Below are 27,989 nucleotides of genomic sequence, written 5' to 3'. Positions count from 1 at the left end.
GGTAGCAAATTGTTTCAACTCTATAGATTACGTTTAGCTAAAGTTATATCCTCTGTTAGCTAGCTAATAACATGGTAGGCTACTGCCTTAATCACTAATCGTGTCACACAAATATATTTTAAAACAAACATTTAATTGGCAGATTCATTTTTATACATTTTTCACAATTGGATAATCCCATAAACACATCACCAAGGATAGTGGGATTCGGGAGAAGTAGGAATGGGGTGGGGGGCGGGAACAGCAGCAACGCTATGAGCTGGTGGCTGGGGTGCCGCGGGCGGTGTAGTAGCCGATCAGGGGCGCCAGAGGGCGGCAACCAATTGTCAAAATGCCTCCCCAAAAATCAAGTGCCGGGCATAATTTTGCCTAGAGGGAGGGCCGGCCATGATCATTGCACCGGAGAGTACATTACCAGTTATAATATACAGACCTACAAGGTCCATTGAGAGATTAGTTGAAATTGGGAAGAAAAAAAAAGAACATGACTAAATCTGTCTTCTAATTATTTACTTATTTATTCACAACATTGGTTTATATGACAATAGATTTGACAATGGAAAATGTTGCAGTGATTCTGAAACCTGGTAGACAACATACCAAAATGTTGCATAAATAACCATTTCTAAAAAGTTTTAGACAAAGGCTTCCGTTATGGTTATTTATAGAAACTTCATGGAGAATGATCTCAAAATGTTATTTATTCTGGTGTAATAGCAATGTTATATTTTTAAAATTCCATCGGTTTTTACTATTGTGTCTATTAACATAATCAAGTACACTAGCACTGGAACTGCTCAGGGTCCCTGAGGAGAGAATTGAGAACTACTGACTGTCAACCAGTCTCAATTCACAAGACACTGACCTTAATCATGTAATCGCATAACATCAAGTCCAATGAGCCGCCACCAACATTTTAAATATCACTGGAACCATCACCCTTCCCAAAGAAGCCTTGAAGAAACCACGTGTGTGTGTGTGTAGGGCTGTCGATTAAGGCAGAGGGGTTGGGTTAAATGTGGAAGACATTTCAGTTGAGCAACTGACCAGGTATCCCCCTTTCCCTTTCTTCAGAGGATGAGCTTATTTTCAACTAGCTCATATTTGACCTTGATCACTTCATCCAGCCCTTCATTCAGCTGCTGAGCCACTTCGCGTATCTTTCTCCCAAACTTGGACTCCAATCCCTTCTTCAGCTTCGGGCCACCTTTGCCATCCTCCTTCTGGGTAAAATAGATATCCATGCCTAGAGCAAAGCCTTGGAGCATCCCCGATGCCTTACTGCTGGCATCTATGGCACTGGAGCTACCCACTCCTGTCACTATGGCCACCCTGGTTTAGGTTAAGTTTTAAAAACATGCAAATATTTAAAAATAAATAAAGATAATATATTTCCAGACAAGAGTAAATGCAGAATATTATTAAGATCATACCTGACCACTCTGACGGCCTCTGTGTCGACCTCCTGGAGGGTTGAGAGGTTGTGCTTCCTCAGGTGCTCCATGCCCACGTTGATGAACCTCAAGCAGGCTTCAATGTCACCCATCAGGGCCAGGTAGTCTTGAAGGATCAACTCAATCTTCTTCCTGTCCTGTGCACTGCTCACCTAAGAGAGATGAAGAATTTACTTCCTGGAATGAAGAGGAGTTGGACAGTGATGTTATGCACAGTACTGCTCAACATTCGTTTAAGTATCTAAGTTCCGAAGGGAACACTTAGTGAATTTATCTGAGTGAGTTTCATGGGGAAACTAACTTGGCTCACAGGCCAAGTTAAATTCCTGGTGTCTGTCCAATCAAGCATGAACCATATGAATATATTAAGTGTGCCATCATCCTGCAAATGCTCTATAAATATAGTTTGATTGTGTTTGGATTCTAACAGCTCACTTTGTTAGCAATAACTGCAGAGGCCCCTGTGACCCCTCCAGCTGCAGCTACACCGACACCGACCACTGTCAAGGCCAGTGATGCCCCTAGGGTGAAGGGGGCGAGGATCACCCCTGCTGCAGCCGCCACCCCTCCAACCGCCCCCGTGGCGCCCCCGGTGATGCCAGCAATCTTGGTTCCCTTGGAAACCTTGGATAGAATTAAATTGTTGATTTGAATGGAATGAACTCTAATGGAATTGTAGAATTGTATTTAAATCTGCTTGGGGGTAATTGATGTTAGTTACAGGCTTACATTAAAAATCAAAGGCATTACAAGCGTATACAGTAGTATTTTATAGTGTTCCTACCTTGTCTAAGTAGTCTGTACAGTAAGGTCATCATGCTCCTACCCTGTCTACGTTGCCTGTACAGTAGTCTATAGTACTCCTACCTTGTCTAAGTTGTCTGCGATGCTGATGAGGTCAATGATGTGGTTCTTTAGGGTCTCCCCATGCTTAGTCAGGAGGAGGTTGTACAACTGCAATGCATTCTGGAACCGCTGGGCTTTCTCTTTGAACAGTCTAGAAATAGAAGGTCATCAGTATGGAGGGTGGTTAGTGACAGAATATTCAAATGTACACAATTTCGTTAGCTGGGTCTAAACAAAAATAACTTACTTTGCTTCTCCCTTCTTGGCCAGTTTAGGGTCTTTAGACAGATCTTTCCATGCTAAAAAGTCAGAGGAAAATATTAAAGTTGCACCTAAATTATGCTGGAAATTACAAAGTACATTTTGAAGCTGTGATGCTCACGTTCACTTTTCACCTTCTCCCACCATTCCATCAGACCATCTGCATCCTGATGGAAGAATTAAATGAAAGGGTGAAATGTGAATTTGGCAAATGGTTGTGGTCAAATTGTCATTAGTGATGATTCTTTGGGAGGTTCTGTATGTAACAAACCCACATGTATGTAAATAATATTATACACAATGTATTGATGCCTGACAGCTTAGTTGAGCTGTTCATGGTTATACATAGGCCCAACAGCCACTAGTGGTTGTGGTTTCATTCCGGTCTTTTGACCACTTAGGGCAGTTTAGGCTAGGTTTTACGGTGTATGGTGAAATTTCCAGTCAATTCTGATCGTGGATCAGTTTAGCATATTTCCCCCCCTAATTGTTACTGTTAGGACTGGGGAAGTGGAAGCTGATCCTAGATCTATACCCAGGGGAATCATCACGGAGCAGGTTCACAGTCATACCTTGATGTTATCTTCTTCCTCTTCACGAATGCTGCTTCTTGAGAGTGTTTTGATTCTGCCTTTCAGAGGGAGTGACTGCTTTAACGGCAATGGAGGAGGTGGCCTTACACAGTGAACATAGGTTGCACATATCTGTTGTTGAACTGTTACCTAAAACAATAGAAACAAACTTTTTTTCAGGTCACTTTGTAATAGAGGATGACACGTCGGGCCGGTTTACCAGATTAAGATCAAGCCTAGTCCTAGTAAAAACTCTTTCAAAAGAGAATCTACATAGAGAATGGTCCCGTGTGGCACAGTTGGTAGAGCATGGTGCTTGCAACAATAGGGGTGTGGGTTTGACTCCAATGAAGAAAAAAAAAAAAAAGTTGCTCTGGACAAGAGCGTATGCTACATTTAAAAATGTTTTTAAAAAATCATGGACTAGGCTTAATCTGGGTCTGGGATATCAGGCTGGTCTCAGAATAGATGTAACATAGTAAATGAAAATCAGTGGCACTCAAATGTATATGATATGTAATGTTTGGTATGGTTACATAAGACAGAAGGTTACTTAAGGCAAAAACTAAAGGAGGATGGGTTGGCGTATAAAGTGAATGTTGAGTAACCCAAAATGTGCATGTTCAAATCCCCTCATGGACAACTTTGCAACTACTTGCTACTTTGCAACTAGTTAGCTAACCTTTACACCTAGTCTAGCAAACAGACATTGCTAGACTAACGTTAGCATTAGCCACCTAGCCATCTTGCTAACGTTAGCATTAGCCACCTAGCCAATGTCAGCCACCACAAATTGGAATCTAACATATGTATTGCAATTTGTAACATTTTGTAATTCATAACATATGAAGTGAATGACGGCCATCCACATATCATACTAATTCGAGTGTCCCCGATATTTGTTTACTGTTACATCCAACCCCAGGAAACCGGCCCTTGAAGTATAATGTGAAAAACGTAAAAACAGTATTTGAAGCTGGCTGACTGATCCCTTCAGTTGTCATACCGTACGAGTCTCATGCGTAGCAAAAACCTCTTCATAGATGTAGTCATTGGATTCTTCTCTGTCAACGAAGGCAGGCGACCCAAACTGGAAGAACAAGGTACAGCTCGGAAAACCAAGCATTAGTGTTATGATTAAATACTGTATACTGAGTCACTGGCTTGCTGGGGCTCTCTCATGCCGTCCCTGGAGGGGGTGCGTCACCTGAGTGGGTTGATTCACTGTTGTGGTCATCCTGTCTGGGTTGGCGCCCCCCCCCTTGGGTTGTGCCGTGGCGGAGATCTTTGTGGGCTATACTCAGCCTTGTCTCAGGATGGTAAGTTGGTGGTTGAAGATATCCCTCTAGTGGTGTGGGGGCTGTGCTTTGGCAAAGTGGGTGGGGTTATATCCTTCCTGTTTGGCCCTGTCCGGGGGTGTCCTCGGATGGGGCCACAGTGTCTCCTGACCCCTCCTGTCTCAGCCTCCAGTATTTATGCTGCAGTAGTTTATGTGTCGGGGGGCTGGGGTCAGTTTGTTATATCTGGAGTACTTCTCCTGTCCTATTCGGTGTCCTGTGTGAATCTAAGTGTGCTTTCTCTAATTCTCTCCTTCTCTCTTTCTTTCTCTCTCTCGGAGGACCTGAGCCCTAGGACCATGCCCCAGGACTACCTGACATGATGACTCCTTGCTGTCCCCAGTCCACCTGGCCATGCTGCTGTTCCAGTTTCAACTGACCTGAGCCCTAGGACCATGCCCCAGGACTACCTGACATGATGACTCCTTGCTGTCCCCAGTCCACCTGGCCATGCTGCTGCTCCAGTTTCAACTTCCACCTGACTGTGCTGCTGCTCCAGTTTCAACTGTTCTGCCTTATTATTATTCGACCATGCTGGTCATTTATGAACATTTGAACATCTTGGCCATGTTCTGTTATAATCTCCACCCGGCACAGCCAGAAGAGGACTGGCCACCCCACATAGCCTGGTTCCTCTCTAGGTTTCTTCCTAGGTATTGGCCTTTCTAGGGAGTTTTTCCTAGCCACCGTGCTTCTACACCTGCATTGCTTGCTGTTTGGGGTTTTAGGCTGGGTTTCTGTACAGCACTTTGAGATATCAGCTGATGTACGAAGGGCTATATAAATAAATTTGATTTGATTTGTATTCTCCGTATAGCTCATTCTAATATTTCTACTACTGTACATTGTAGTTACAACCTTTATACACACCACATATGTATTCTATACTGGATTCTTGACAGCTCACTGTTAAATATCTACTGCTGTAATACATCTACTGCTGTAATACATCTACTGCTGTACTACATCTACTGCTGTAATACATCTACTGCTGTAATACATCTCCTGCTGTTATACATCTACTGCTGTTATACATCTACTGCTGTTATATATCTACTGCTGTTATATATCTACTGCTGTTATACATCTACTGCTGTTATATATCTACTGCTGTTATACATCTACTGCTGTTATACATCTACTGCTGTTATACATCTACTGCTGTTATACATCTACTGCTGTTATACATCTACTGCTGTTATACATCTACTGCTGTTATACATCTACTGCTGTTATACATCTACTGCTGTTATATATCTACTGCTGTTATATATCTACTGCTGTACTCTGTCATTCTTAGTATATTGTGGAAGTTATCCCGGTATACATACATACATACATACATACATACATATACATACGATTGCATTTGGATTACCGTTCCAGTGTTATTTAATTGGATTCGTTGAGGCAATCCTTACTTGTTTGGCATTATACTCCATTGTTCGGAACTAGTAACATAAGCATTTTGCCACACACGTTACAACATCTTCTAAACTGTACACGACCAATACACGATTATTTGATTTAAGCTTAGTGTTAAACATCTGTTCTCTCTGTCTCACCATACGAGTTTCCTGCGTAGCCAAAACCTTTTCATAGAGAGGGGGAACGGAGTCCTCTCTGTAGATGACGGCAGGCGGACCAACAGGACAATGCACCACCAGCTGCTTGTTCTGGTCCTCTTTAGCTTCAAACTGAAAAATAACATTCAAGTCATATTCAGAGACAGAATTTACGTCAAAGTGCACCAACTTCCGCTCAAGACGAATTTCCACTTAGTTGTACGTTAAATGTCAGTGGGAGACAGAGAAAATGCAACATAAGTTGGAAGTTAAGATTCCCTCTCACTGTATATGAAAGAGAAGTGTGTTGCTGCACCAGATGAGATACCTTCTTAATGAATTCAGACACACTCCCCCCATCTGGAGGGTCACAACCGCCTTCGTGTGGAGGATTCCTTCCCACCGACCACGATTTCTGGGCGGTGCCTGGCTTCTAAGATGTCAGTTACAAAAAATAAAATAGTGTCACACCATAGTTATACACACACACGGTACAAAACATGAAGAACATCTTCCTAATACTGAGTTGTACCCCCCCCTCACCCCTTTTGCCCTCAGAACAGCCTCAATTCATCTAGACTCCGCTGCCTCCCACAGTTATGTCAAGTTGGCTGGATGTCCTTGGGTGGTGGACCATTGATACACATGGGAAACTGTTGATCTTGAAAAACCCAGCAGCGTTGTAGTTCTTGACATAAACCAGTGAACCTGGCACCTGCTACCATACCCCTTTCAAAAAGGCACAACTTTTGTCAAGCCCATTCACCCTCTGAATGGGACGCATACAGTCGTGGCCAAAAGTTGAGAATGACAAATAATTTTCAAAGTTTACTGCTTCAGTGTCTTCAGATATTTTTGGCAGATGTTACTATGGAATACTGAAGTATAATTACAAGCATTTCATAAGTGTCAATGGCTTTGATTGACAATCACATAAAGTTGATGCAAACAATATTTGCAGGGTTGACCCTTCTTTTTCAAGACCTCTGCAATCCAACCTGGCCTGCTATCAATTAACTTCTGGGCCACATCCTGACTGATGGCAGCCCATTCTGGCATAAGCAATGCTTGGAGTGTCAGAATATATGGGCTTTTTTTTGTCCACCCACCTCTTGAGGATTGACCACAAGTTTTCAATGGGATTTTCCTGAACATGGACACAAAATATCAATATTCCGTTCCCCGAGCCACTTAGTTATGACCTTTGCCTTATGACAAGGTGCTCCATCATGCTGGAAAAGGCATCGTTCGTCACCAAACTGTTCCTGGATGGTTGGGATGTGTTGGTACCATTCTTTATTCATGGCTGTGTTCTTAAGCAAAATTGTAAATGAGCCCACTCCCTTGGCTGAGAAGCAACCCCACACATGAATGTCTCAGGATGCTTTACTGTTGGCATGACACAAGACTGATAGTAAGCGCTCACCTTGTCTTCTCCGAACAAGCTTTTTTCCGGATGCCCCAAACAATCGGAAAGGGGATTCATCAGAGAAAATGACTTTACCCCAGTCCTCAGCAGTCCAATCCCTGTACCTTTGGCAGAATATCAGTCTGTCCCTGATGTTTTTCCTGGAGAGAAGTAGCTTCTTTGCTGCCCTTCTTGATGCCACGCCATCCTCCAATTGTATTTGCCTCACTGTGCGTGCAGATGCACTCACACCTGCCTGCTGCCATTCCTGAGCAAGCTCTGCACTGGTGGTGCCCTGATCCCACAGCTGAATCAACTTTAGGAGACGGTCCTGGCGCTTGCTGGACATTCTTGGGTGCCCTGAAGCCTTCATCACAACAATTGAACCGCTCTCCTTGAAGTTCTTGATGATCCGATAAATGTTTGATTTAGGTGCAATCTTACTGGTAGCAATATCCTTGCCTGTGAAGCCCTTTTTGTGCAAAGCAATGGTGACGGCACGTGTTTCCTTGCAGGTAACCATGGTTGACAGAGGACAATGATTCCAAGCATCACCCTCCTTTTGAAGCTTCCAGTCTGTTATTCGAACTCAATCAGCATGACAGAGTGATCCCCAGCCTTGTCCTCGTCAACACTCACCTGTGTTAACGAAAGAATCACTGACATGTCAGCTGGTCCTTTTGTGGCAGGGCTGAAATGCAGTGGAATTTTGGGGGGGGGATTCAGTTCATTTGCATGGCAAAGAGGGACTTTGCAATTCATCTGATCACACTTCATAACATTCTGGAGTATATGCAAATTGCCATCATACAAACTGAGGCAGCAGACTTTGTGAAAATTAGTATGTGTGTCATTCTCAAAACTTTTGGCCACGACTGTACACAATCCATGTCTCAAGACATTTAAAACAATCTTATTTAACCTGTCCCCCCCGCTTCCCTTCACTGTTTGAAGTGGATTTAACAAGTGACATCAATAAGGAATCATAGCTTTAACCTGGATAGTCTATGTAGTGGAAAGAGCAGATGTTAATAATGTTTTGTACACAGTGCGTTCAGAAAGTATTCACACCCCTAGCCATTTAAGTCTTTCCATAGATTTAAGCCAATTGAAGTAAAACCTGTCAACTACAGTAGGCCACTCAGAAACATTCAAAGTTGTCTTGGTAAGCAACTCCAGTGTATATTTGTCCTTGTGTTTTAGGGTATTGTCCTGCTCAAAAAGGTGAATTTCTCTCTGTTGAAAAGCAGACTGAACAAGGTTTTCCTCTAAGATTTTGCCTGTTATTAGCGCAATTCCATTTATTTTAAGAAATCCCTAGTCTTTGCCGATGACATGCATACCCATAAATGATGCAGCCACCATGCTTGAAAATATGAAGAGTGGTACTCAGTGATGTGGTGTTGGATTTGCCCCAAACATAATGCTTTGTATTCAGAACCGATGTGCCCTCTGAGCTGCATGCCTGCGCTAGCGCGCAGCTCCCCCAGGACTGCAGCACAGAAGAAATATCAGTGCACACAGAGAAGCATGAGATTGAACATCACTGAACATCACTAAATTTTCTCCAGTTTTCCCCCTTAGTGTTACATATCCATATTTCCCCTTTACTGTGAGAGTTGTGATCGAATCAACACAATATTAGCCACTTTCAATTTAACATACCGAAATAAAAAACCATCTATGCAAGAGATTGTTGTAGGCAGAATGCATCAAAGTAGAATTCTATAGCATTGACAGGCACGACCCATACTCTACACAGACCCGTGCGCCATAACCAGATCAGAGCTGCAGTAGGCCTATATGCAAACAGATTCATTGCCATATATAGATCTGTGCCATTCACTTTGAACTGGACTGTGTTTACAGCATGAGCGGTCAGAGTAGCTGCGCTTGAAATCAAAGCGAGAGCTACATATAGTGACAATGCATTTTATTTTGTAAAGTGGCTTCTTGTATCAAACACAAGAACATTTTCAGTCACCTTGTCTGAAGGACAAGTGGATAAACAGGTTAATGTCAAGCCCTGAATTTTTTCTTCAAAAGTCTCATGGAATGTAGGCCTACATTGAACACCACACATTAGCTGCTACTGTAGGTTGAATGATAGAACAGCTATTTCCATGTTAAAATGTTATGTGATACATCATCTTCATTGTAAGCCCCTCTAGTAGGCCTTCATTATAATGAAATAGTCAGTAGCCTTCTTGACCACTTTAGTTAAGTGGGTACAGCCTCAGTGTTCTGCACTCAGCAGACCAGACACTCACTGATGCTACTCTCTGCCTATTGTCAACTTAGCTTATTCATGCGTGTCTCAAAATACAACACTGCCCATTTAAGCAAAACAATTAAATAAAACATTTAACTTTTCAAAGATGTCCAGAAATGCACACGTTTTGTGCTCTTGTAGGAAACAATCACTCCCCCATTGCTGACTACAAATTACCTAGAACTGGGCTAATAACCAATTATACTTTCCTAGTTTTGAACATGTGTCGCTACATGTACCTCAAAACAAGCCATTTACTCTTGCATGGTTCGCTTTGCTTCGGTATGCTGCATTGAAAGTGGCTAGTGTTGATTCAATCACAATTCAAACAGTAGAGAGAAAGGTTTAGTGTTAATGGGGAAAACAGAAAGTTCAGTGTTGTCTTGCTTCGCGAGAAGCAAGAGAAAGTTGCCTGTATATAGTATGCTATATTTTTTGTTCTACGTAGTTTTTTAGTATTACATTGTTATTGATTTCTGAATTGTTGGGGGTTAGACCTTCAAGAAAGGCATTTCACACGTCTACCAGCTCTCACGTCAGAGTTAGATGTTCATCCATGTTTCTCAAACAGCAACTTCTGAATTGTTTAAGGTTAGGCATTAACTCCAAATGGTTATGGCTTAAAACAATACTTTATTGTTGGTTTCGAACATGAAGCCTTTGGCATCAGGGGTAGATGCTTACGCCATCCCCAACGCCCTAGCAAAACTGAAACCTTCTTGAAGGTAACAGCGCTCACTGTTGCCCCTAGTGGCCAGGTTCCACTTCATTTCCCAACATCCTCAGACATTGAATACTGACTTGTATCATGGGTGACCTGACTGGTTGTCAATGGTAGATTCCAATTCATTGATTTATGGACAGTCTCTTACTCTGCCTCTATCAACCCCTGGACCAGATGTGTGTGAGGGAGAGGAGGGACCATAGCTCCATCTCCTCTGGGGCTTACTCTCCTCAGGCTTGCTCATATTGATTTTCCTGGGGTGGGGCACTGGAGGTGGAGGCTGTGGGTGAAGAATGTATGGGTGGGTGTTAAGATTCATACTGTATGAAAGCAAAGTAAAAGAGAAGAATGCATGTTGCTGCATCAGATGAGATGCCTTCAGACACTCCATCCTGAGGGTCACAACCACCTTGTGGAGGACTCTCAACTATCCCTTATTCTGGGCCACAGGGGGCAGCTTCTGGGCTGTTCCTGGGTTCGAAGAATTCACATTTACAATAACAGTTTCACACTATAGTTATATACTGTACATCATGGTATACCACTGCAGTTCTAATATAAATACATTTAAGTCCATTTATATTTCAAACCATAGGTCTCTCAGAGAAGAGTTAGGTGGAGAGCCATGGTGGATGTCCTACGCTCCCCAGGGGGCCAAGAGGATTAAGTCAGGTGAGTTATACCATAGTTAAAACTGCAGTTCAAATTGTAAGGAATGCAAGTCAATAGCTGTGTCAAAAGTAGTGCACTATATAGGGATAGGGTCCCAAATGGCTCCTATTCCCTACATAGTGCACTTCTTTTGACCAGGGCTCATGTTGTCAATGGTTGACAGTCTCTTACTCTGCCTTCACCAAGCCCTGGGACAGATGGGTCTGGGGGAGAGGGACCATAACTCCATCTCCTCTGGGGATCACTCTCCTCAGGCTTGCCCATACAGATGTTCCTGGGGTGGGACACCAGAGGTGGAGGCTGTGGGTGGAGGAGGGGGGGTTAAGAACGTATGGGTGGGTGTGTAATATAAGCCGAGGTGGCTGATGGGACAGTGAGGAGGAGACAGACAGGACGAGTTGGCCAATAAACCTTGTACAGAAAATAACAGGACGTTGAAATAAATACTTTAATAAATCAAATGATACTCCGTATACTAGCCAGGCAACAACTCTTGGCCTTTAAGAAAACTCAGGTATGACTGTACTCTACCCAACCTGTTACCTGCCCAGCCTGCTCTCACTCCAACAAAGACCAACTGAGCACTTAACTCCCAGTAGGAATGTTCCATCATGATAGCTCCAAAACACATCTACCATAAATGCATAAGATAAATTAAGTAAAATGTTATCAATGCAATAGTTTTAAAATCTGCCTAAATATGTTTTTTTTATTTTTTATTTTGCAGTGGAGAAGGAACCATGGATGTAATTGCCTTGTCTATCCAGTTGGACGAGACATTTCAGCTGTTGACACTGCGCCTTGCCATTCCACCCCTTTCACTTTCAGTCTGACTTTTTGCATTTAGATTGTGTGAAAAACAAAATGCATTTATCATGACAAAGATAGCTACAAACATTTGTCAAACACTGTTGCTGCACAATGTTAGTTTCAACTTAAAATTATAAGCTTATCAATTGCACTTCAGTCATAAAACTCCACAGGTAAATTAAAAAGTACCTTACCCTTGCCATCTCAGATATACCAGTATTACCCTGTCTGAACTTTTCTGGATATTGATCTTGTCCTAAAGCACGGTTTTCCCCCTACACTTCCTCTCCTTTCTCCACTCACAATAGGAGAGACTTCTTTGTGTGCATCAATCTACTATTCGGAGGGCAGTGCCTAGAAAAGCAGGTTTTTCTGCATCAACTTGATAACACCATGCAACAGGGACTACAGAGTCAGTTATGCAGTGTTTCCCCCAACCCTGGTCCTGGAGTAGCCCCAATAGTACACATTTTTCTTGTAACCCTAGACACGCACACCTGTTTCAACTTGTCAACTAATCATCAGGCCATCAAAGAGTTGAGTGCGGTGTGTTTGTACAGGGCTATAATAAACTGTATTGTTGGTGGTACTGGAGGACCAGGGTTGGGAAACACTGCCATATAACAACTGTAATCCCCAGTGCAGTTATACGGTACACGTTTACAAGGCCCATTGAGAGATTCAGTGAAATCAACATGACTAAATCTATTCTCTTTTAATGATTTGGTTCACAACGATAGATTGGACGATGAAACATGGTAGCCATTCTGATGCACAACTGAACCAGACTTAATGTACCCAGTTGGTCTCACTAATGCAGGGTCTCCCAGACCAGGGGTGGGTGCGAGAGAAAATGTGCACTTGGTTCATAGAACCGGGGTTACATTAGTAAACTCCGGTTGTCGCTAGTTGAGGTTGTAATAAACAAACAGAGCTTTAGGTTCTTCCTGTGTAGAGACAGTGTACTTTTACATTGAAAAAAAAGTCACTTGGGGCCAATTTCTTATTTAGAGCTGACTGACTGTGATGCTTTCATTTTGTCTCACCGAACACATTTCCTGTGTAGCTGAACTGGTCTCCTCTCTGTCAACAATAGAAGGTGGCCTGAGAGGAGTAAAACAAGTTATTCAAGTCATTTCAGAGACCATGCACTCTGGGGAGAAATGTAACTTACCCAAGTAGAATGGTCACTGAGCCATGCATTGAGCCATGCATTGAGCCATGCATTGAGCCATGCATTGAGCCATGCATTGACATCAATTGGAGACAAAGTGAAAATACAGTTCAAACAAAAGGAAAATAAGACCATGTACAGTGAGAATACAAAACATTATGAACACCTCTTTCCATACATAGACTGACCAGGTGAAAGCTATGAACCCTTGAGGTCACATGTTAAAATCACTTCAAATTAATGTAGATGAACCAGAGGAGTCAAGTTAAATAAGGATTTGTAAGCCTTGAGACATGGATTGTGTATGTGTGACATTGAGGGTGAATGTGTAAGACAAAATATTTAAGTGTCTTTGAACAGGGTTTGGTAGTAGGTGCCAGGCGTACCGGTTTGTGTCAAATGTTAACGCTGCTGGGTTTTTCCACACTCAGTTTCTGTGTGTATCAACAATGCTCCGCCCCCCGAAGGACATCCAGACAACTTGACAACTGTGGGAACCATTGGAGTCAACATGGGACAGCATCCCTGTGGAACGCTTGACACCTTGTAGAGTCCATAGCCTGACAAATTGAAGCTGTTCTGAGGGCAGAGGGGGTGGGTTGATTTGAATCTCTTGACTTATGGACAGTGTCTTACCCTGCCTTCAGCAACCCCTGGGTCAAGTGTATCTGAGATACAGAGGGCGAACCAATTCTCCATCTCATCAGGGGGTCACTCTCCTCAGGGTTGCCCAGAAAGCTTTTCATTGGGTGGGGCACCAGAGGTGAAGACTGTTGGAGGAGTGGGACTGGGTTTCTGAACATTTCTACATAATGTGGTTGCTCTACCAGGATTACAGAATCTTGAATGAAATGTGAATAATGATAATATACTAACCTCCCCTGTTATTGGTGAGAGGTTAGCATGTCTCGGGGGTATGATATTTGTGCCTCAACTTTCTTACTCATTATACAGGATTATCTGTAATTATACTAGCATCAACATTGTTTCTGAACATTTCTACACATTCTAATCACAAAATTGACTCGAAAATGACAATACATTATTTACATTGGGCACAAAATAATCTGAAACAAAAACAAATAGCAAATGCATCCAACAAGTTTGTAGAGTCACAAGCTTGATGTAGTTGTGTTTTAGGAATATGGGGCCAAATCAATGATCAATATAAACCCTGGATTGGTGATGTTGTGCGTTATTGGCCATTGAAAGGCTTTGAAGCAACAGGTCAGCCATAATGACACTCCCAGTAGGTGCAGTCTTCCATAGGAATGAATGGAATTCTACAGTATTTACATTAAATATGCCATGGACACAATGACATGTATTTAAGGGTATTATTATGGTGACCGATGCTTGATAAATAAACGTATTCTCGCTCTTACCCAAAAGAATCTAATCATGTAGCCTAGATTAGTTTACCCGTGCTGCATCTGCGCGCTGTTGGCTAATGATGGGTCGATCTCGAACAGACGGCTCTTTCTGAGCCGATTGTTTTGGTGAACGTCGTTGGCCGAATCGAATCGGTAGAAGAGGTCATTCATAAAATACCGGATGCACTCCTGATTTGTTTCATAAAATAAAACGTTACAATAACTGTAATAGGCCTACCTGAGTTTCAACAAATGCCTGAACTCAATTGTTTGTCCATGCAAGTAATGTTTTATTGTGTGATATAATTCAGTCAATATCTGATTGATTTCACAAGTTCAGTATCTTCATCCATCGCAAACAGCTTCGATAACCGTTACTACTTTAATCTAAATATATTGGTAATTAGACAACTTCTAAATATTATGCAGCAAAAACAGCGACATCGGATTTTAGTAACCTTATGGGCCTGTTGGGACACAAGTCAATTCGGATTTGACGAATATCTACTTTGTTTGACCAGCTTTTTTGAACGGCCGCTAACGAAGGCGTCCTATGTCCCACGGTCTGTATTCCATCTACTGCACGTATGGTACATTTCCAAATATTCTCATTCAGTCAACACATTAATTGTTAAATCAAACCAGCCTCGGAGTCCTACTATTCCACAGACAAGACAAGGCCCTTACCATTTCAGATGTCAGTCTCTTGTCACCAAGCAGTTTCTCACTGATCTACTCCCAACAGAGAGGAGACTGGTTCATTTATGTGCTGCACCTGCGATATACTTATTCTGGGGGGCAGTGCCTATAAAGGCAGGTCTTTCTCCATCATCACCTTGATTGATCACCCACTTGATAAGGTCATATCTAGACTGGATACAGCTTTTGTCAAATTTGACATCAAACGTTGATAGTTTTTTGCTAACTTTTTTTCTGACCTTAACCTAATTCTCCTAACCAGAGCCCGATAGAGGCTACAACCCATAGGAATCTCCACCCAGTTGACTATTTTAAAAGGGTGGAATCCCTCAATGGCACTGCTCATGCTAAAACTGCCTTTTGGCTGCTAGAGGCCTCTATCATTCTCTATGGCCCACCTCTTAGTACATGTCACTGGGTGGGAGTGTGATGCCTTTAAAACTCACTGTTACATTGTTTGACCTCACTGTGCTTGTGCCATATTTAATTATGATGTTAGCCTACCTCCATCCAGAGCCATGTAGGCTATTAAGGCTGTGTTTACACAGGCAGGCCAATTCAGATATATTTCTTATACTAATTGGTCTTTTGACCAATCACATCAGATCTTTTTACATCGGATCATTTTTCAGAGATGATAGGTCAAAAGACCAACTAGTGAAAAAAAAACACAGCCATTGAATCTGATCTTTTGACTTCCGATTTATACCACATCCATATGTGGATCTCAATCGTGGTACGACCCCAATCCTCCATAGATCTCGCCAGCTTGTAGTCCTAAAAAACAGAAATGAGTTACCTGTGCTTCGTTCAGCCATTCCTACGGGGAAAATGAATTGGCAAAGAATAGGGTTTTGGGATAAATACGAAAAATAAGGTCTGAGGTTAACACAGGCTTAGGAGATCTTACACCTTTAGTTCTATGAGATAATATCCGTCAGTTAACATGACCTTTATGAATTATGAAGCCTTATGTGCTTTATATGATTATATAAATTCTTCAAAATTTACAAAAAAGTGACGTTAGCTGATAAAGATTATCATAGAACAAAACGTATAAGATCTCCTAAGCCTGCATTTACCACAGACCTTATTTTCGGTGTTTATCCAAAAACTCCATTCATTTTACAATAGGCAACACACGGACGTCACGCGACTCTTGGCTGTAGTAAGAAAGCCATCGCCACCCAAATAACATCTTCATGAATCATTATAATAAAGATATTTTCAGAGTGAATATAATTGCACTTAAATGGTTTCTTTTTTGTATTTTATTTATTTATCTTTTGTATGTTTGAGCATTGTTAATACCTGTGTTTGGTTTGCTAGACATGTTTGATGTAGCAATGTAAGTAGACATTTGTATTATGAATAAAATACATTTATAATTAAAAACATATTTAAAAAATCCATTTAAAAAATCCATCGCCACCTGCGCTCATTCAACAGATTTACGTTATTACCAAAATCACTTTTGGGGGTTCACATCGCTTACAATTATGTTTTGATTCTAGCTTGATGAGTTGCTAAGATTATATTTGGTTGTGATCTTAGCAAAATAACTATTTTGGATGCAGCAGTTGTTAACTAGAATGCTAACGCTTATTGACATAGGCTGTAGCAAAAGAGCCATTTTATTGGTTGAAGTATAATGCAGTTAATTTGCGAAAACGACACAAACATATTAAGCAGGACATGTATATGAGACTTAAAACCCAATTATAATTCAAAAGTATTGTGAAATGCACCTATAAGCAACATGTAAATAGCATTTTTTGTTGGCGTTCTATGAGAACTCCCCAGTGTTCTGCCACCAATTTACGCGCATCGCCCTCGTGGGGCAATACTTGTAACCACAGAAAGGGTTCAATAGGTGTTGGCCAACGAACCATGACTGAGTTAGTGCATACAAAAAGACGCCATTAGGACTACTATTACTTGCTCTCTATATGCGAACGGTTTGGACACTCAGATCAGATTTTGTTTTACTTATAAATTATTATTATTATAGATTATTTTTTACAACCCGTCGTTACCATGACAACCACCCCACATTTTAAAGGAACAGCGGAATCTGTGTGCTATTTCAGAGGCTACATTAAGTGTGAATGTGCATATCTGATATGGGTCACGTGTGGACATTCAGAAAAAAAAGATTGTCTATAAAGAAAATCTGATTTTGGTTTTTAGGGTGGCTGTGTAAACACAGCCTAAGAGAGTTGGGCCTATTCATAATGGAATTCTCTAGTCTACACCACCGATTAAAGATGATGCACTCCCATCACCATTTATCCTCAGAATTCAGCTTATTCAAATTCAATCCATTGGTAGACCACAGCGCTTGTAACACCAGGGTAGTGGGCTTGATTCCCAGGACCACCGATATGTAAAATGTATGCGCACATGACTGCATGTCTCTTTGGAAGAAAGCGTCTGCTAAATGGCATATACAGCATAATGAATTGTTTCATGGGAATTTCTATTGCCTTTGTAATGATGTCATTATCAATGTTACATTGTCTGACCTCACTATGCATCATCTTCGTCCGTCTAATTACTTTGAGTGGGTGGGAGTATCATGCATAGACAGAACAGCGTAAGCCTGACATACAGGGACTATACACCCATAATATGCTATTCCGTTCTTTTGAAATACATTTTATTTGTCTTATGTTTCTTAGTTAAGATGTGCCTAAACAATGGATCATTTTTGTGATGGTCAATATTAAATGGAAGTATTACTGTTTAAATGTAGTGGTTCCAAAGGCACACATCGGCGACTTGTATGGCTGGAGATACAACACATGTTTATGTTCATGGTAAATAACTGTGACAGCGCAATGATTTGCAGGACAGTTAACGGCTAACACAAATGTCATGACGGTCACACCCCTACTGCTGCTTCAGGTTGTGTAGGCTTCATGACAGTGTTCTACATACTTTTATTCATCGTTTACAAATCAAAGGGACACGACATTTACTTTCTGAATATTCACTTAATAAAACAGCATCCTCTAGTTCATCGTGCTTTCATCTTTTCAACATAAGGAAACAAGAAATTCTCTGAAGATCGATTTGAAGACAAGTAGAAAATGAAGTTTTAAACAATACTTTTGTTTCTCTGAAAGGTGACTATTTTCTCCTGCATGAATAGAAGAAGTTGGGAATGAGCCTCAAGGCCACTTAACAGTCACATGTTGTCCATGAAGCGCAGTATCACATTCCAAGTCCAAAGTGAAGTACTTTGGACAAAAACTAAAGTCGGTCAAGTGTCCGATCTCTTTACCAAGTCCTCATTGGCTCATTGGCTCTGGAACTGAACCCACATTCTCCCATGGATTTAAAAGGCCCAGTGCAGTCCAAAATGTGATTTTACTGTTTTTTTCTCCCCCCTCTCCTAGGAGGTTGGAATAATACTGTGAAAATGCCCTGTTAGAGTAAGCTGTTTGAAAAGACTGCCTAAAATGTCAGCTTGTTTTGGTGAGATGGAGTTGTGGCCTGCCTGGTGACATAACCAGAAGGTAAATAAGAGAGTTCCAACCTCTCTGCCAATAACAGCTAGTTTTCTCCCTCCCCACTCAGACCACTCCCAGACAGGCATGGCAAGATAATTGTTTGAGAAATTGCTCTTTGCTAAGAAGGTGTTTTTGTTTTTAAATAACACGGTCAAAAATGAACAATCACAGTAAGTTACTTAATTGTTACCCATAAAATAGTCGATATTGAAATACAGCTGCATTGGACCTTTAATAATGGTGAAATTAGCGATCCATGGCAAGGAGTGTGAAGCGCACACCTCTGGAATTGGAATGCAGCCTTAAGTCTCTGGAACTAGAATCTGTCTAGTTACCCTCCTCCACAGTTCTGCCAAAGTATTCCTTCTGGAACTGTTGGAACTCATCCTCTGTGAACACAGACTTCTCCCCGGAGGCTTTCTTGACCGTGCGGTCCGGACGGTGGCGAGACTGCCGGCCCGAATTCTGGTTGACGATCTGAAGGGGAATAAGAGGGGAGACAGTCTAAGAAATGAAGATGATGAAGACTGTGATTCACCCATAAGAGGGTCATGTTCATTAGGCGCTTAGAAGAAAAGTGGACTGAAACAGGGATAGGACCTTTCCAATAAAATTAAATAAAAAATAAAAACACTACATTTTTGCTTCACGTTTCAAAATTGTAAAACATTTTTTCCGTTACAATGAACACAATCCACATGTATCTACAGTTATTTTACCAAGTCAATCAAAAGTCATGACAGGGACCAAAGACCTCAACCAACTATCCTCCATAGTAGTAGTAGTTAGAGGGCATGACATTTGAACTGTCAGACTGTCTCTTACCTTCATGGTGTCGGAGTCAGTAGCTCTGAAGCCCGTCCCCAGGAAGTACAGCAGGTTGGAGCTCAGATGGCTCTTCCCCTGCTTCTTCCTGAACTCCTCTGGAAACACAAAGACATGACATCACAGTTCAGAGGTCAAGACAAAGTCCATGACACAGACACTAAATGATATAACCTGAGGAGTTTGCACAGAAGGCCTACGCATAATCTATGGAAACACAAGATGGAGACAAAAGAGGATGGTAAGGAGTCGGCCTGACACACTGACACCAAGTTTACAGACAGACTAGACCAGGGTTCCTCAACTGGCGGCCCGTGTGATTCTATTGATTTGATTAGCGTTTCATTTGTATTATTATTGGACCAATTGTAAAAACAAAAGCAAATCAGCTCCAAGTGATTTTCATTGTCAAGTTCCAAAGTTTTGCCACATATAATAAAGAGTTACTGTATGTGATCGTATACAAATGTAAGCAAGGTTTGAAGTGATTATGTTTTAGTCATATGTTATATGTTTGGACTTCTTGCGGTCAATTTGCAGCAGTGGTTGATAAAGTCCCCAATTGTCATTCTTGAGTAAAAGTAAAGACACCTTAATAGAAAATGACTCAAGTGTACTTAAGTATCAAAATGATTAATAATTTCTAATTACTTATATTAAGCAAACCAGTAGGCACAATGTGTTTTTTATTTACGGATAGCCAGGGGCATTTTCCAACACTCAGACATCATTTACAAACGAAGCATTTGTGATTAGTTAGTCTGCTAGATCAGAGGCAGTAGTAATGACCAGGGATGTCCTCTTGATAAATGTGTGAATTGGACCATGTTCTGTCTCGCTAAACATTCAAATTGTAAAGAGTACTTTTGGGTGTCAGGGAAAACATATAGATTAAAAAGTACAGAATTTTCTTTAGGAATGAGTTTAAGTAAAAGTAGTTAAAAATATTACGGTAAAGTATATATACCCCCAAACACGACTTAAGTAGTACATTAAAGTATTTTTACTTAAGTACTTTACACCACTAACTTGCAGTCTATAAATTATTTGGAATTATGATTCGACCCCGTGACCATCTGCTCAAGAAAAAAGAAGATTCTAAATTGTCGCGTGACTGAATCTAGTTGATGATCCCTGGACTAGACCATGAGGCTGGTACACTGACATCAGCTTCACAGACAGACTAGTCCCCTCAAATGCAACTGTGGACCTCAAAGCCAGTTGCATTTTTTCATTGTTCCCCTCTAATCTGGGACTGATTTAGACCTGGGACACCATAACACAAAGTCATATAGGGTATAGTCTTACACATATGAGAAACAACATTGGGTGTGGATACCATGGGAACATGTGGGTCTGAACAAGTGTGATGTCATTAATGTTTGTGGAAATGTATTCATGTAAATGTTAAGTTGTTTATTGTTTTTGTCTATGAATGTTTTTCTGTTAAAAAAAACTGCAACAAAAAAGTTAAATAAAATATTACCAGAAAAATAGACCTGGTACACCAGGTGGGTATAATTAACTACCAGGTAGAACAGAAATCCAGCAGACTCCGGATCTCGTAGGGTAAGAGTTGAATTCCCCTGGACTACACCAGGAAGCTGATACACTGACAGACTAGTTTCTTTCTTCAGACACACATGTCAACATATAGCTAAGAGAAGAGCATGATCCTCAACCCAAGAAAAAACAAACATTATAGCTAGTTGCCAGAACATAGAAATAGCATGAACAGAGACCATACCAATAGAATAACTAGACTATATTTATATGTACCAGACCATCCCCTACACAAATAAATGTGTTTGTTTTTCTGCACAGTGCACAGAAATACTTTGTGCCTCTGAACGCGTTGGTTGAGCCACTCACCCACGGCAGACTTGATCCTCTTGTCTTTGACGGTGGCCTTGCTCTTCCCCGGACCGAGACGCCCCTGCAGCCGCCGGACCTGCCTGCTGACGCCCTGACGGTTGGTGCTCACCAGGCCCATCAACTCAACCTTGCTCGGTGTGTGCTTCTTCTTGGCCGCGCTCTTCTGCTTCTTGCTACCATCTGACACTGCGGATGGAGAAAGGGGGAGCGAGAGAGAGAGACATTTGTGTAGGAGACATTTTGGACTGCTTATGTTATGTGCTCATGTGTGTTGTGTATGTGGTCTGTCTAGGGATGTTTCACATGGGCTAATAGGTCACTGGTCACGTGTAAATAGGCACACAGTGGTGACCAGGAAGTGTCAGCACAGATGACACCACTTTGCATAGAATAAATTATGTAACAATGTGAACCCTAGCATGGTCCAAACACACCAACACAGTCGTGAAGAGGGCAGAAAGCTGAAAAGATTTGGCCTGGGCCCTCAGATCCTCAAAGTTCTACAGCTGCAAACATCTCCTGAACAGCTTCTATCCCCAAGACATGAAACTGCTTAACAGTTCATCAAATGGCTACCCGGACTATTTACATTGACCCCCCCCCCCCGTTTTTTTGTGCACTGACTATGCACACTCACAAATACTGACACTCGCAACACACTACATACATATACACACAAACAATGCATACGCTCACACACACAGATACACTTTCACCCCTGCTGCGGCTACCCTGTTTATTATCTATGCTGATTGCCTATTCAATTTGACCCCAAACAACATGTACATATTACTACCTCGTACACCTGCATTGACTCAAATCAAATGTTATTGGTCACATACACATGGTTAGCAGATGTTAATGCAAGTGTAGCGAAAGGCTTGTGCTTCTAGTTCCGACCATGCAGTAATATCTAATAAGCAATCTAACAACTCTGTACCGGTACTCCTTGTATATAGCCTCCTTATTGTGATTCCATTGTGTTAGCTACAATTTTAAAAATCTAATTATATATATTTTTCCCTTACTTTTTAACTATGCAGTGTTGGGGAAGGGCTCATAAGTAAGCATTTCACGGTAAAGTTGACACCTGTTGTATTCGGGGCGTGTGACAAATACAATTTTATTTGAAGAATGGTGCATTCCATACGCATTCTAGTGAGACGGGTCTCACTACAACACGCATGAAATGCACCTTTCTTTCACGTTGTAACATTTCGGTATTTATATTATGCAAAGTATGTCGTTTATCTGCAATAGATAGGAACATCACCGAACTAAAGATCTACGTCTGGAAAGCCAATTGAATTGTCATAAACTGCTGTCAACCTGTGCCTTTGGTGTTTCATAGATAGCTATAGCTTTGATGCAACCAAGAGAGTATGTATAAAGTTTTTATATTGTGCTGGACACTATCTTGGTTGCATCGAAGCTAACATAGCTAGCTCAGTCATTCCTACACTGCGGTGCCATTTGGACCTTAAAACACATACATGTATATATATTTTTTCCTATCAGAAAAAGGATGTTTGACTTTCCCAAAAACATATTTTGTCATGCTCAGGACCTTTTTGGATGCATTCTCCAATTTGTTAGGTGCATAATCCTAACTGGGTTGACAATTTTTGCCTAAATTTGCCATAGTTCTGTGAATGAGCAAGATTGAGCTCGCTAGCTAGCTTTGTACCATAGTTTTCCTATCAAAGAAATGATCACATTTCCTGAATGTGGTGTCATTGTAGGAAGGGGTTGTTTTCTTAAATGGAGAATTACAACAAACTAAAAGGGTGGAAAGTGATGAGGGAAACACAGAAAATATATAATAAATACAATGATCATGAATAAACGTTAATGATTAAAGATGTTATAAATGTTATGGCTTATATTTCTTGTGGAAGTTGATAAATAACACCTGGACGTGGCAAAAACGCTAACATCCACTGACATTTCTTTTTAAAAATGCATAAAATTCCCTTTCAGAATCCATATTTTTGTGTTTTAAGGTACATAACACCTGACATTATACTTAAAGCCTTTGGAATCCACACTTCACACGAAATAAGAACTGATATTTCATAGGGGCAGAAAATGCACCTCAAAGTAGGAATGACCCAACTAGCTAATGAAACCGTGGTTACTGTAGATTATTTACCTTTAATGTCATCGCTTAGCAACTCCAGTCCCCTCCGAATCATTGATGCCGACATGTTGATTGCACTTTACTTTTTAAATAACAAACATGTGAGTAAACGTTAAGATTTCTCCAGCAAATCTAGCAAAACTATCTTGCTTCTGTAAAAAAAATAACATGTGAGTTCAACATCCGGCGAAGAGTGTTTGGGGATCACTACTCGGGTGAAAAATGTTTTCAAAGTGCACCATCACAAATTTGTTCCGGATTGTTTTCAAAATACCTTTCGCGTTTGGAAAAATGATGACATTTCATAGAAAACACACAAGGTCATGTTAATGAGGTTATTTAGCCGTATTATTATTTAGACATGATTTAAATACATGCTTTATAAAGTTCATGATCTGATCATATTTTAATTGTTGTGGGTACGGTGGGAAAATATCCCATTAATGTTTTTGTAAATGTTTGTAAATGTTAAGTTGTTAGATGTTTTTGTCTATATATGTTTTTGTAAATAAAATGTTACAAATTACGCACAATTCCATATGAATAAAATAAAAAACATGACGGAAATACCGAGTATCCAATTTATATAAAGTTGCCTTACTGTTAATTTTGATGAATGTCTGTTGGCCATATGGTAACGCCCCCATTCACTTTCAACTGTAACTACAGGCTGTGCAACGGGGGCGTGTTATTTCTTCTGGGACAGCTCTCTCTCTCCATTAAACCCGTCTCTCGTTGTACCTGTATCACCTTTGCAAACGTGGGGAATTACACGTTCAACCATGGCGCTCCAAGCGAGGGCTATCGTCGCATCCAAGTGGCTTCTCGATGCGGTCAAAGACCAACGGGTCGGACCAAAACTCCGCGTCTTGGACACGTCTTGGTACTTACCCAAACTCAGGCGCAACGCCAAGAGCGAATTCAAACAGAGGCATATCCCGGGTGCAGCCTTCTTTGACATAGACCAGTGCTGCGACAAAACATCTCCGCTGGATCATATGCTGCCATCTGAGCGCATTTTTGCAGATTATGTTGGAAATTTGGGAATTGGAAACGATACGCACGTCGTGGTCTACGATGCTAGCAACTTCGGCGCGTTCTCTGCGCCTCGAGTTTGGTGGATGTTCCGAGTTTTCGGCCACAGTTCTGTCTCGGTTCTGAATGGAGGACTCAAAAACTGGGCGAACGAGGGACTTCCAGTGAGTGACCGGTACTCCCGACCCGAGCAGACCGAATTTAGGGCCTCTTTGAACCGATCCTGGGTGAAGACGTACGAGGACATCCTGGATAATCTGGATAGTAAAGAATTTCAGGTGGTCGATGCCAGACCAGGGGGGAGATTCAGAGGGGTGGATCCAGAACCCAGAGACAGTGAGCCACACACACACACACTGAAAGTGCATTGATGTTATCTCACACACTGTAAATACCTCAAAAGAAATCAAATGTATTTGTCACGTGCCGAAAACAACAGGTTTTCGTGAAATGCTTACTTACCCTTTCCCAACAATGCAGAGTTAAACTTTTTAAGAAAATGCAAAAAAAAGAGAAACACGAAAGGTGTAGCCTACAATAGGTGTATAACTTCAAATATGGAGGCGTGCTCATGTCACCTTATTAGTAGCTCATTTAGCATTTGATCAGTGCTGCTGAAAGGCCAACATTTTTCCAACTGGGGGTAAACATAAACTACAACTCCCTTTGACTTATAATCAATAGGCCTAGACCAACTACTGATCACTGAGTAGCCCACTCCTCTCCTTCAATCCTCTCGGATCTCTTCCTCCAATGAGCTTTGACCCATAATCAACAACACAATAGACTGACAGATTGCTCATGTTAGTTGATCCAGTTTCTCTCAGCTGTCATGTTGAGATAGATAATAGGTGTGTTATCTATGGGATGTGGACTTCGTCTGGCCCTGGGGCACAGAGCTGCTGAACGTGTGACTTCCTCCTCGTACACTGGCTGCATCCTATGGTTCACTACTTTTGACCAGGGCCCATAGTGCACTACTTTGGACCAAAACCCTATGTAGGAAATGGAGTGTGATATTTGGATGCACACTTGGTCTGAAATGTTACTTACTGCCTGCCAAATCCTTTCTTCCTCTGTCCTTGTTTCCTCAATTCCTCTCCAAAGCTCATTGGAGGAGAGGATCCAAGGTCCTTCCTTTTCCTCCGATAAGCTTTGAGTGGAATTGAGGCGACGAGGACAGAGGAAGAAAGGCTTTGCACAAGATGGCGTTTGCAGACACAAGCCATAGGCCTCCTTTGTTTGCACAAGCTGATAAGCAAACATGGAGGTTGGGTCATAAATCAGAACATCTGTCAGCACAATTGTGTACCATACACACATACGCATGCACGCACACTAGTGAACGGAGTGGAAACGCAGCATATAGTAGTAGTCTGAATACAATTCTGTAGATTTGACTGTTGCACTTGATTGGTATTGTACCAGTTTAGCGCATACCCCTTGTTGTGACGCTCTAGCCGTTCCAGGTGTTCTAATCTACCTTGTTGTCACGCTCTAGCCGTTCCAGGTGTTCTAATCTACCTTGTTGTCACGCTCTAGCCGTTCCAGGTGTTCTAATCTACCTTGTTGTGACGCTCTAGCCATTCCAGGTGTTCTAATCTACCTTGTTGTGACGCTCTAGTCGTTCCAGGTGTTCTAATCTACCTTGTTGTGACGCTCTAGCCGTTCCAGGTGTTCTAATCTACCTTGTTGTGACGCTCTAGCCGTTCCAGGTGTTCTAATCTACCTTGTTGTGACGCTCTAGCCGTTCCAGGTGTTCTAATCTACCTTGTTGTGACGCTCTAGCCGTTCCAGGTGTTCTAATCTACCTTGTTGTCACGCTCTAGCCGTTCCAGGTGTTCTAATCTACCTTGTTGTCACGCTCTAGCCGTTCCAGGTGTTCTAATCTACCTTGTTGTCACGCTCTAGCCGTTCCAGGTGTTCTAATCTACCTTGTTGTCACGCTCTAGCCGTTCCAGGTGTTCTAATCTCCCTTGTTGTCACGCTCTAGCCGTTCCAGGTGTTCTAATCTACCTTGTTGTCACGCTCTAGCCGTTCCAGGTGTTCTAATCTACCTTGTTGTGACGCTCTAGCCGTTCCAGGTGTTCTAATCTACCTTGTTGTGACGCTCTAGCCGTTCCAGGTGTTCTAATCTACCTTGTTGTGACGCTCTAGCCGTTCCAGGTGTTCTAATCTACCTTGTTGTCACGCTCTTCGTTCTAAGTGTTCTAAATGACCTCGATGGCGATTAGGGCTTATGTGGCTGTACTTTATTTATTCTGAAGTTGTCCTACACACACATTATGTACGTGCTCTTTCACACATTTCAGTGTTCATCTGCCTATAAGTGTCTCTCCGGCTGGGGACTTTGACCTCTTGAGTATTCTCTATTGGCATGGAAACGACACAGGAAGAGGGAGCCTTTTTAGACTGGAAATTCACCCAGCAGCACTAACCCTTTCCCTATGTTTGTCCTTTTTGTCATCCACTCACTCTCTTCCTCCTCTCTTTCAGATACTGAGCCAGGCCACATCCCTGGCTCCATCAGCATGCCCTTCTCCTCCTTCCTGTCTCCGTCCGGTCACCTCCATCCCCGTGAAGACCTCCAGACCATGTTCACCCTGGCTGGTGTCGACCTCTCCCACCCGCTCTGCGTGTCCTGTGGGTCGGGTGTGACTGCCTGCCACGTGGCCCTCGCCGCCCACGAGTGCGGGCACCCTGGGGTGTCTGTGTACGACGGGGCGTGGTCCGAGTGGTACACCCGCGCCGTGCCCGAGCATGTGATCTCTGTGGGGTTTGGGAAACACTCCCCTGTGTTTGAATGAGGGAGGAAGAGGAATGTGTGATTTTGGATGGGGAGGGAGAGGAAGCTCGCTGTGGTTGGATGATTATTGGACAATAGTTAGAACCTGCCTTACCCCCAGGTCAGTTGGCGTTTGAATTCACGTCAGTTAGTCAGTCTTTCATTCGCCTTATCATTCACACCAGACAATGACATCACTGATTTCCTCAACACGAGGGGAAGTGGGTGGCCCCACTGGACAATCCAGTACCTCTGCTAAACAGTGTGTGGGTCTGGTCCTTACGTATAGATGGATGGGGCTGAACCCCACACGCCTACACAAACCTTAAGACATTCTGTAGTCATATCAATACTGTAATGTCACTGATTTTTAATTTTATTTGTGAATAACATGGTTGAATTCTTGTACACATCTGATATTAAAAATAAGTTCTATAAAAACTATTAAGCCTCTCTTTTCTGTATAAATAAAGCACCTGGATACGGTTGAAGGAAGACTCTCATGATGAACAGTCTCATTTCACAGTTTCTTGTGGAGGAGAAAATCGACTAGTTGTTACACCAAGGCCATACTTTATTCATACTTTGTCCACTAGATGGCAGCAAAACGTCTGTTCTCTCTTGCTTGCTCTCATTACCTAACTCAC

The 27,989-nt window shown here is 41.9% G+C and overlaps 3 protein-coding genes across 5 annotated transcripts; 1 reads left to right on the top strand and 2 right to left on the bottom strand.

Annotated features, from left to right (window-relative positions):
• Nucleotides 1-121: 121 nt before the first annotated feature.
• Nucleotides 122-15,496, bottom strand: LOC109879013 (uncharacterized). 3 transcript variants are annotated; one of them, XM_031833565.1, is made up of 15 exons: nt 15,156-15,496; nt 13,732-13,865; nt 12,968-13,025; nt 11,283-11,411; nt 10,588-10,719; nt 6,364-6,468; nt 6,036-6,167; nt 4,140-4,223; nt 3,134-3,283; nt 2,683-2,728; nt 2,548-2,599; nt 2,322-2,451; nt 1,890-2,078; nt 1,434-1,606; nt 122-1,332 (listed from the first exon to the last, which is right to left on the bottom strand). In XM_031833565.1, exons 1-15 carry the CDS (start codon nt 15,156-15,158, stop codon nt 1,071-1,073), a joined length of 1,779 nt encoding a protein of 592 aa, XP_031689425.1. In that variant the 5' UTR covers nt 15,159-15,496; the 3' UTR covers nt 122-1,070. The 3 variants fall into 3 exon arrangements, with proteins under 3 accessions (XP_031689425.1, XP_031689427.1, XP_031689429.1); XM_031833567.1 differs by lacking the exon at nt 13,732-13,865 and having other exon boundaries at nt 15,156-15,323; XM_031833569.1 differs by lacking the exons at nt 12,968-13,025; nt 13,732-13,865; nt 15,156-15,496 and adding an exon at nt 12,116-12,251.
• A 3,513-nt stretch (nt 15,497-19,009) lies between these two features.
• LOC109878996 (active regulator of SIRT1) lies at nt 19,010-23,589 on the bottom strand. Its single transcript, XM_031835839.1, has 4 exons — nt 23,535-23,589; nt 21,380-21,568; nt 19,508-19,605; nt 19,010-19,159 (listed from the first exon to the last, which is right to left on the bottom strand). The coding sequence occupies exons 1-4, from the start codon at nt 23,587-23,589 to the stop codon at nt 19,010-19,012; spliced, it is 492 nt and encodes a 163-aa protein (XP_031691699.1).
• Nucleotides 23,590-24,191: 602 nt separating this feature from the next.
• LOC116375819 (3-mercaptopyruvate sulfurtransferase-like) lies at nt 24,192-27,786 on the top strand. Its single transcript, XM_031833614.1, has 2 exons — nt 24,192-24,893; nt 27,054-27,786. Exons 1-2 carry the CDS (start codon nt 24,305-24,307, stop codon nt 27,362-27,364), a joined length of 900 nt encoding a protein of 299 aa, XP_031689474.1. The 5' UTR covers nt 24,192-24,304; the 3' UTR covers nt 27,365-27,786.
• The last annotated feature ends 203 nt before the right edge of the window (nt 27,787-27,989 follow it).

Source organism: Oncorhynchus kisutch, linkage group LG1 (assembly GCF_002021735.2).
Source record: "Oncorhynchus kisutch isolate 150728-3 linkage group LG1, Okis_V2, whole genome shotgun sequence".
Lineage (NCBI taxonomy): Eukaryota > Metazoa > Chordata > Actinopteri > Salmoniformes > Salmonidae > Oncorhynchus > Oncorhynchus kisutch.
The sequence above is the reverse complement of the archived record's forward strand: the minus strand, read 5'-3'. Positions and strand labels throughout refer to the sequence as shown.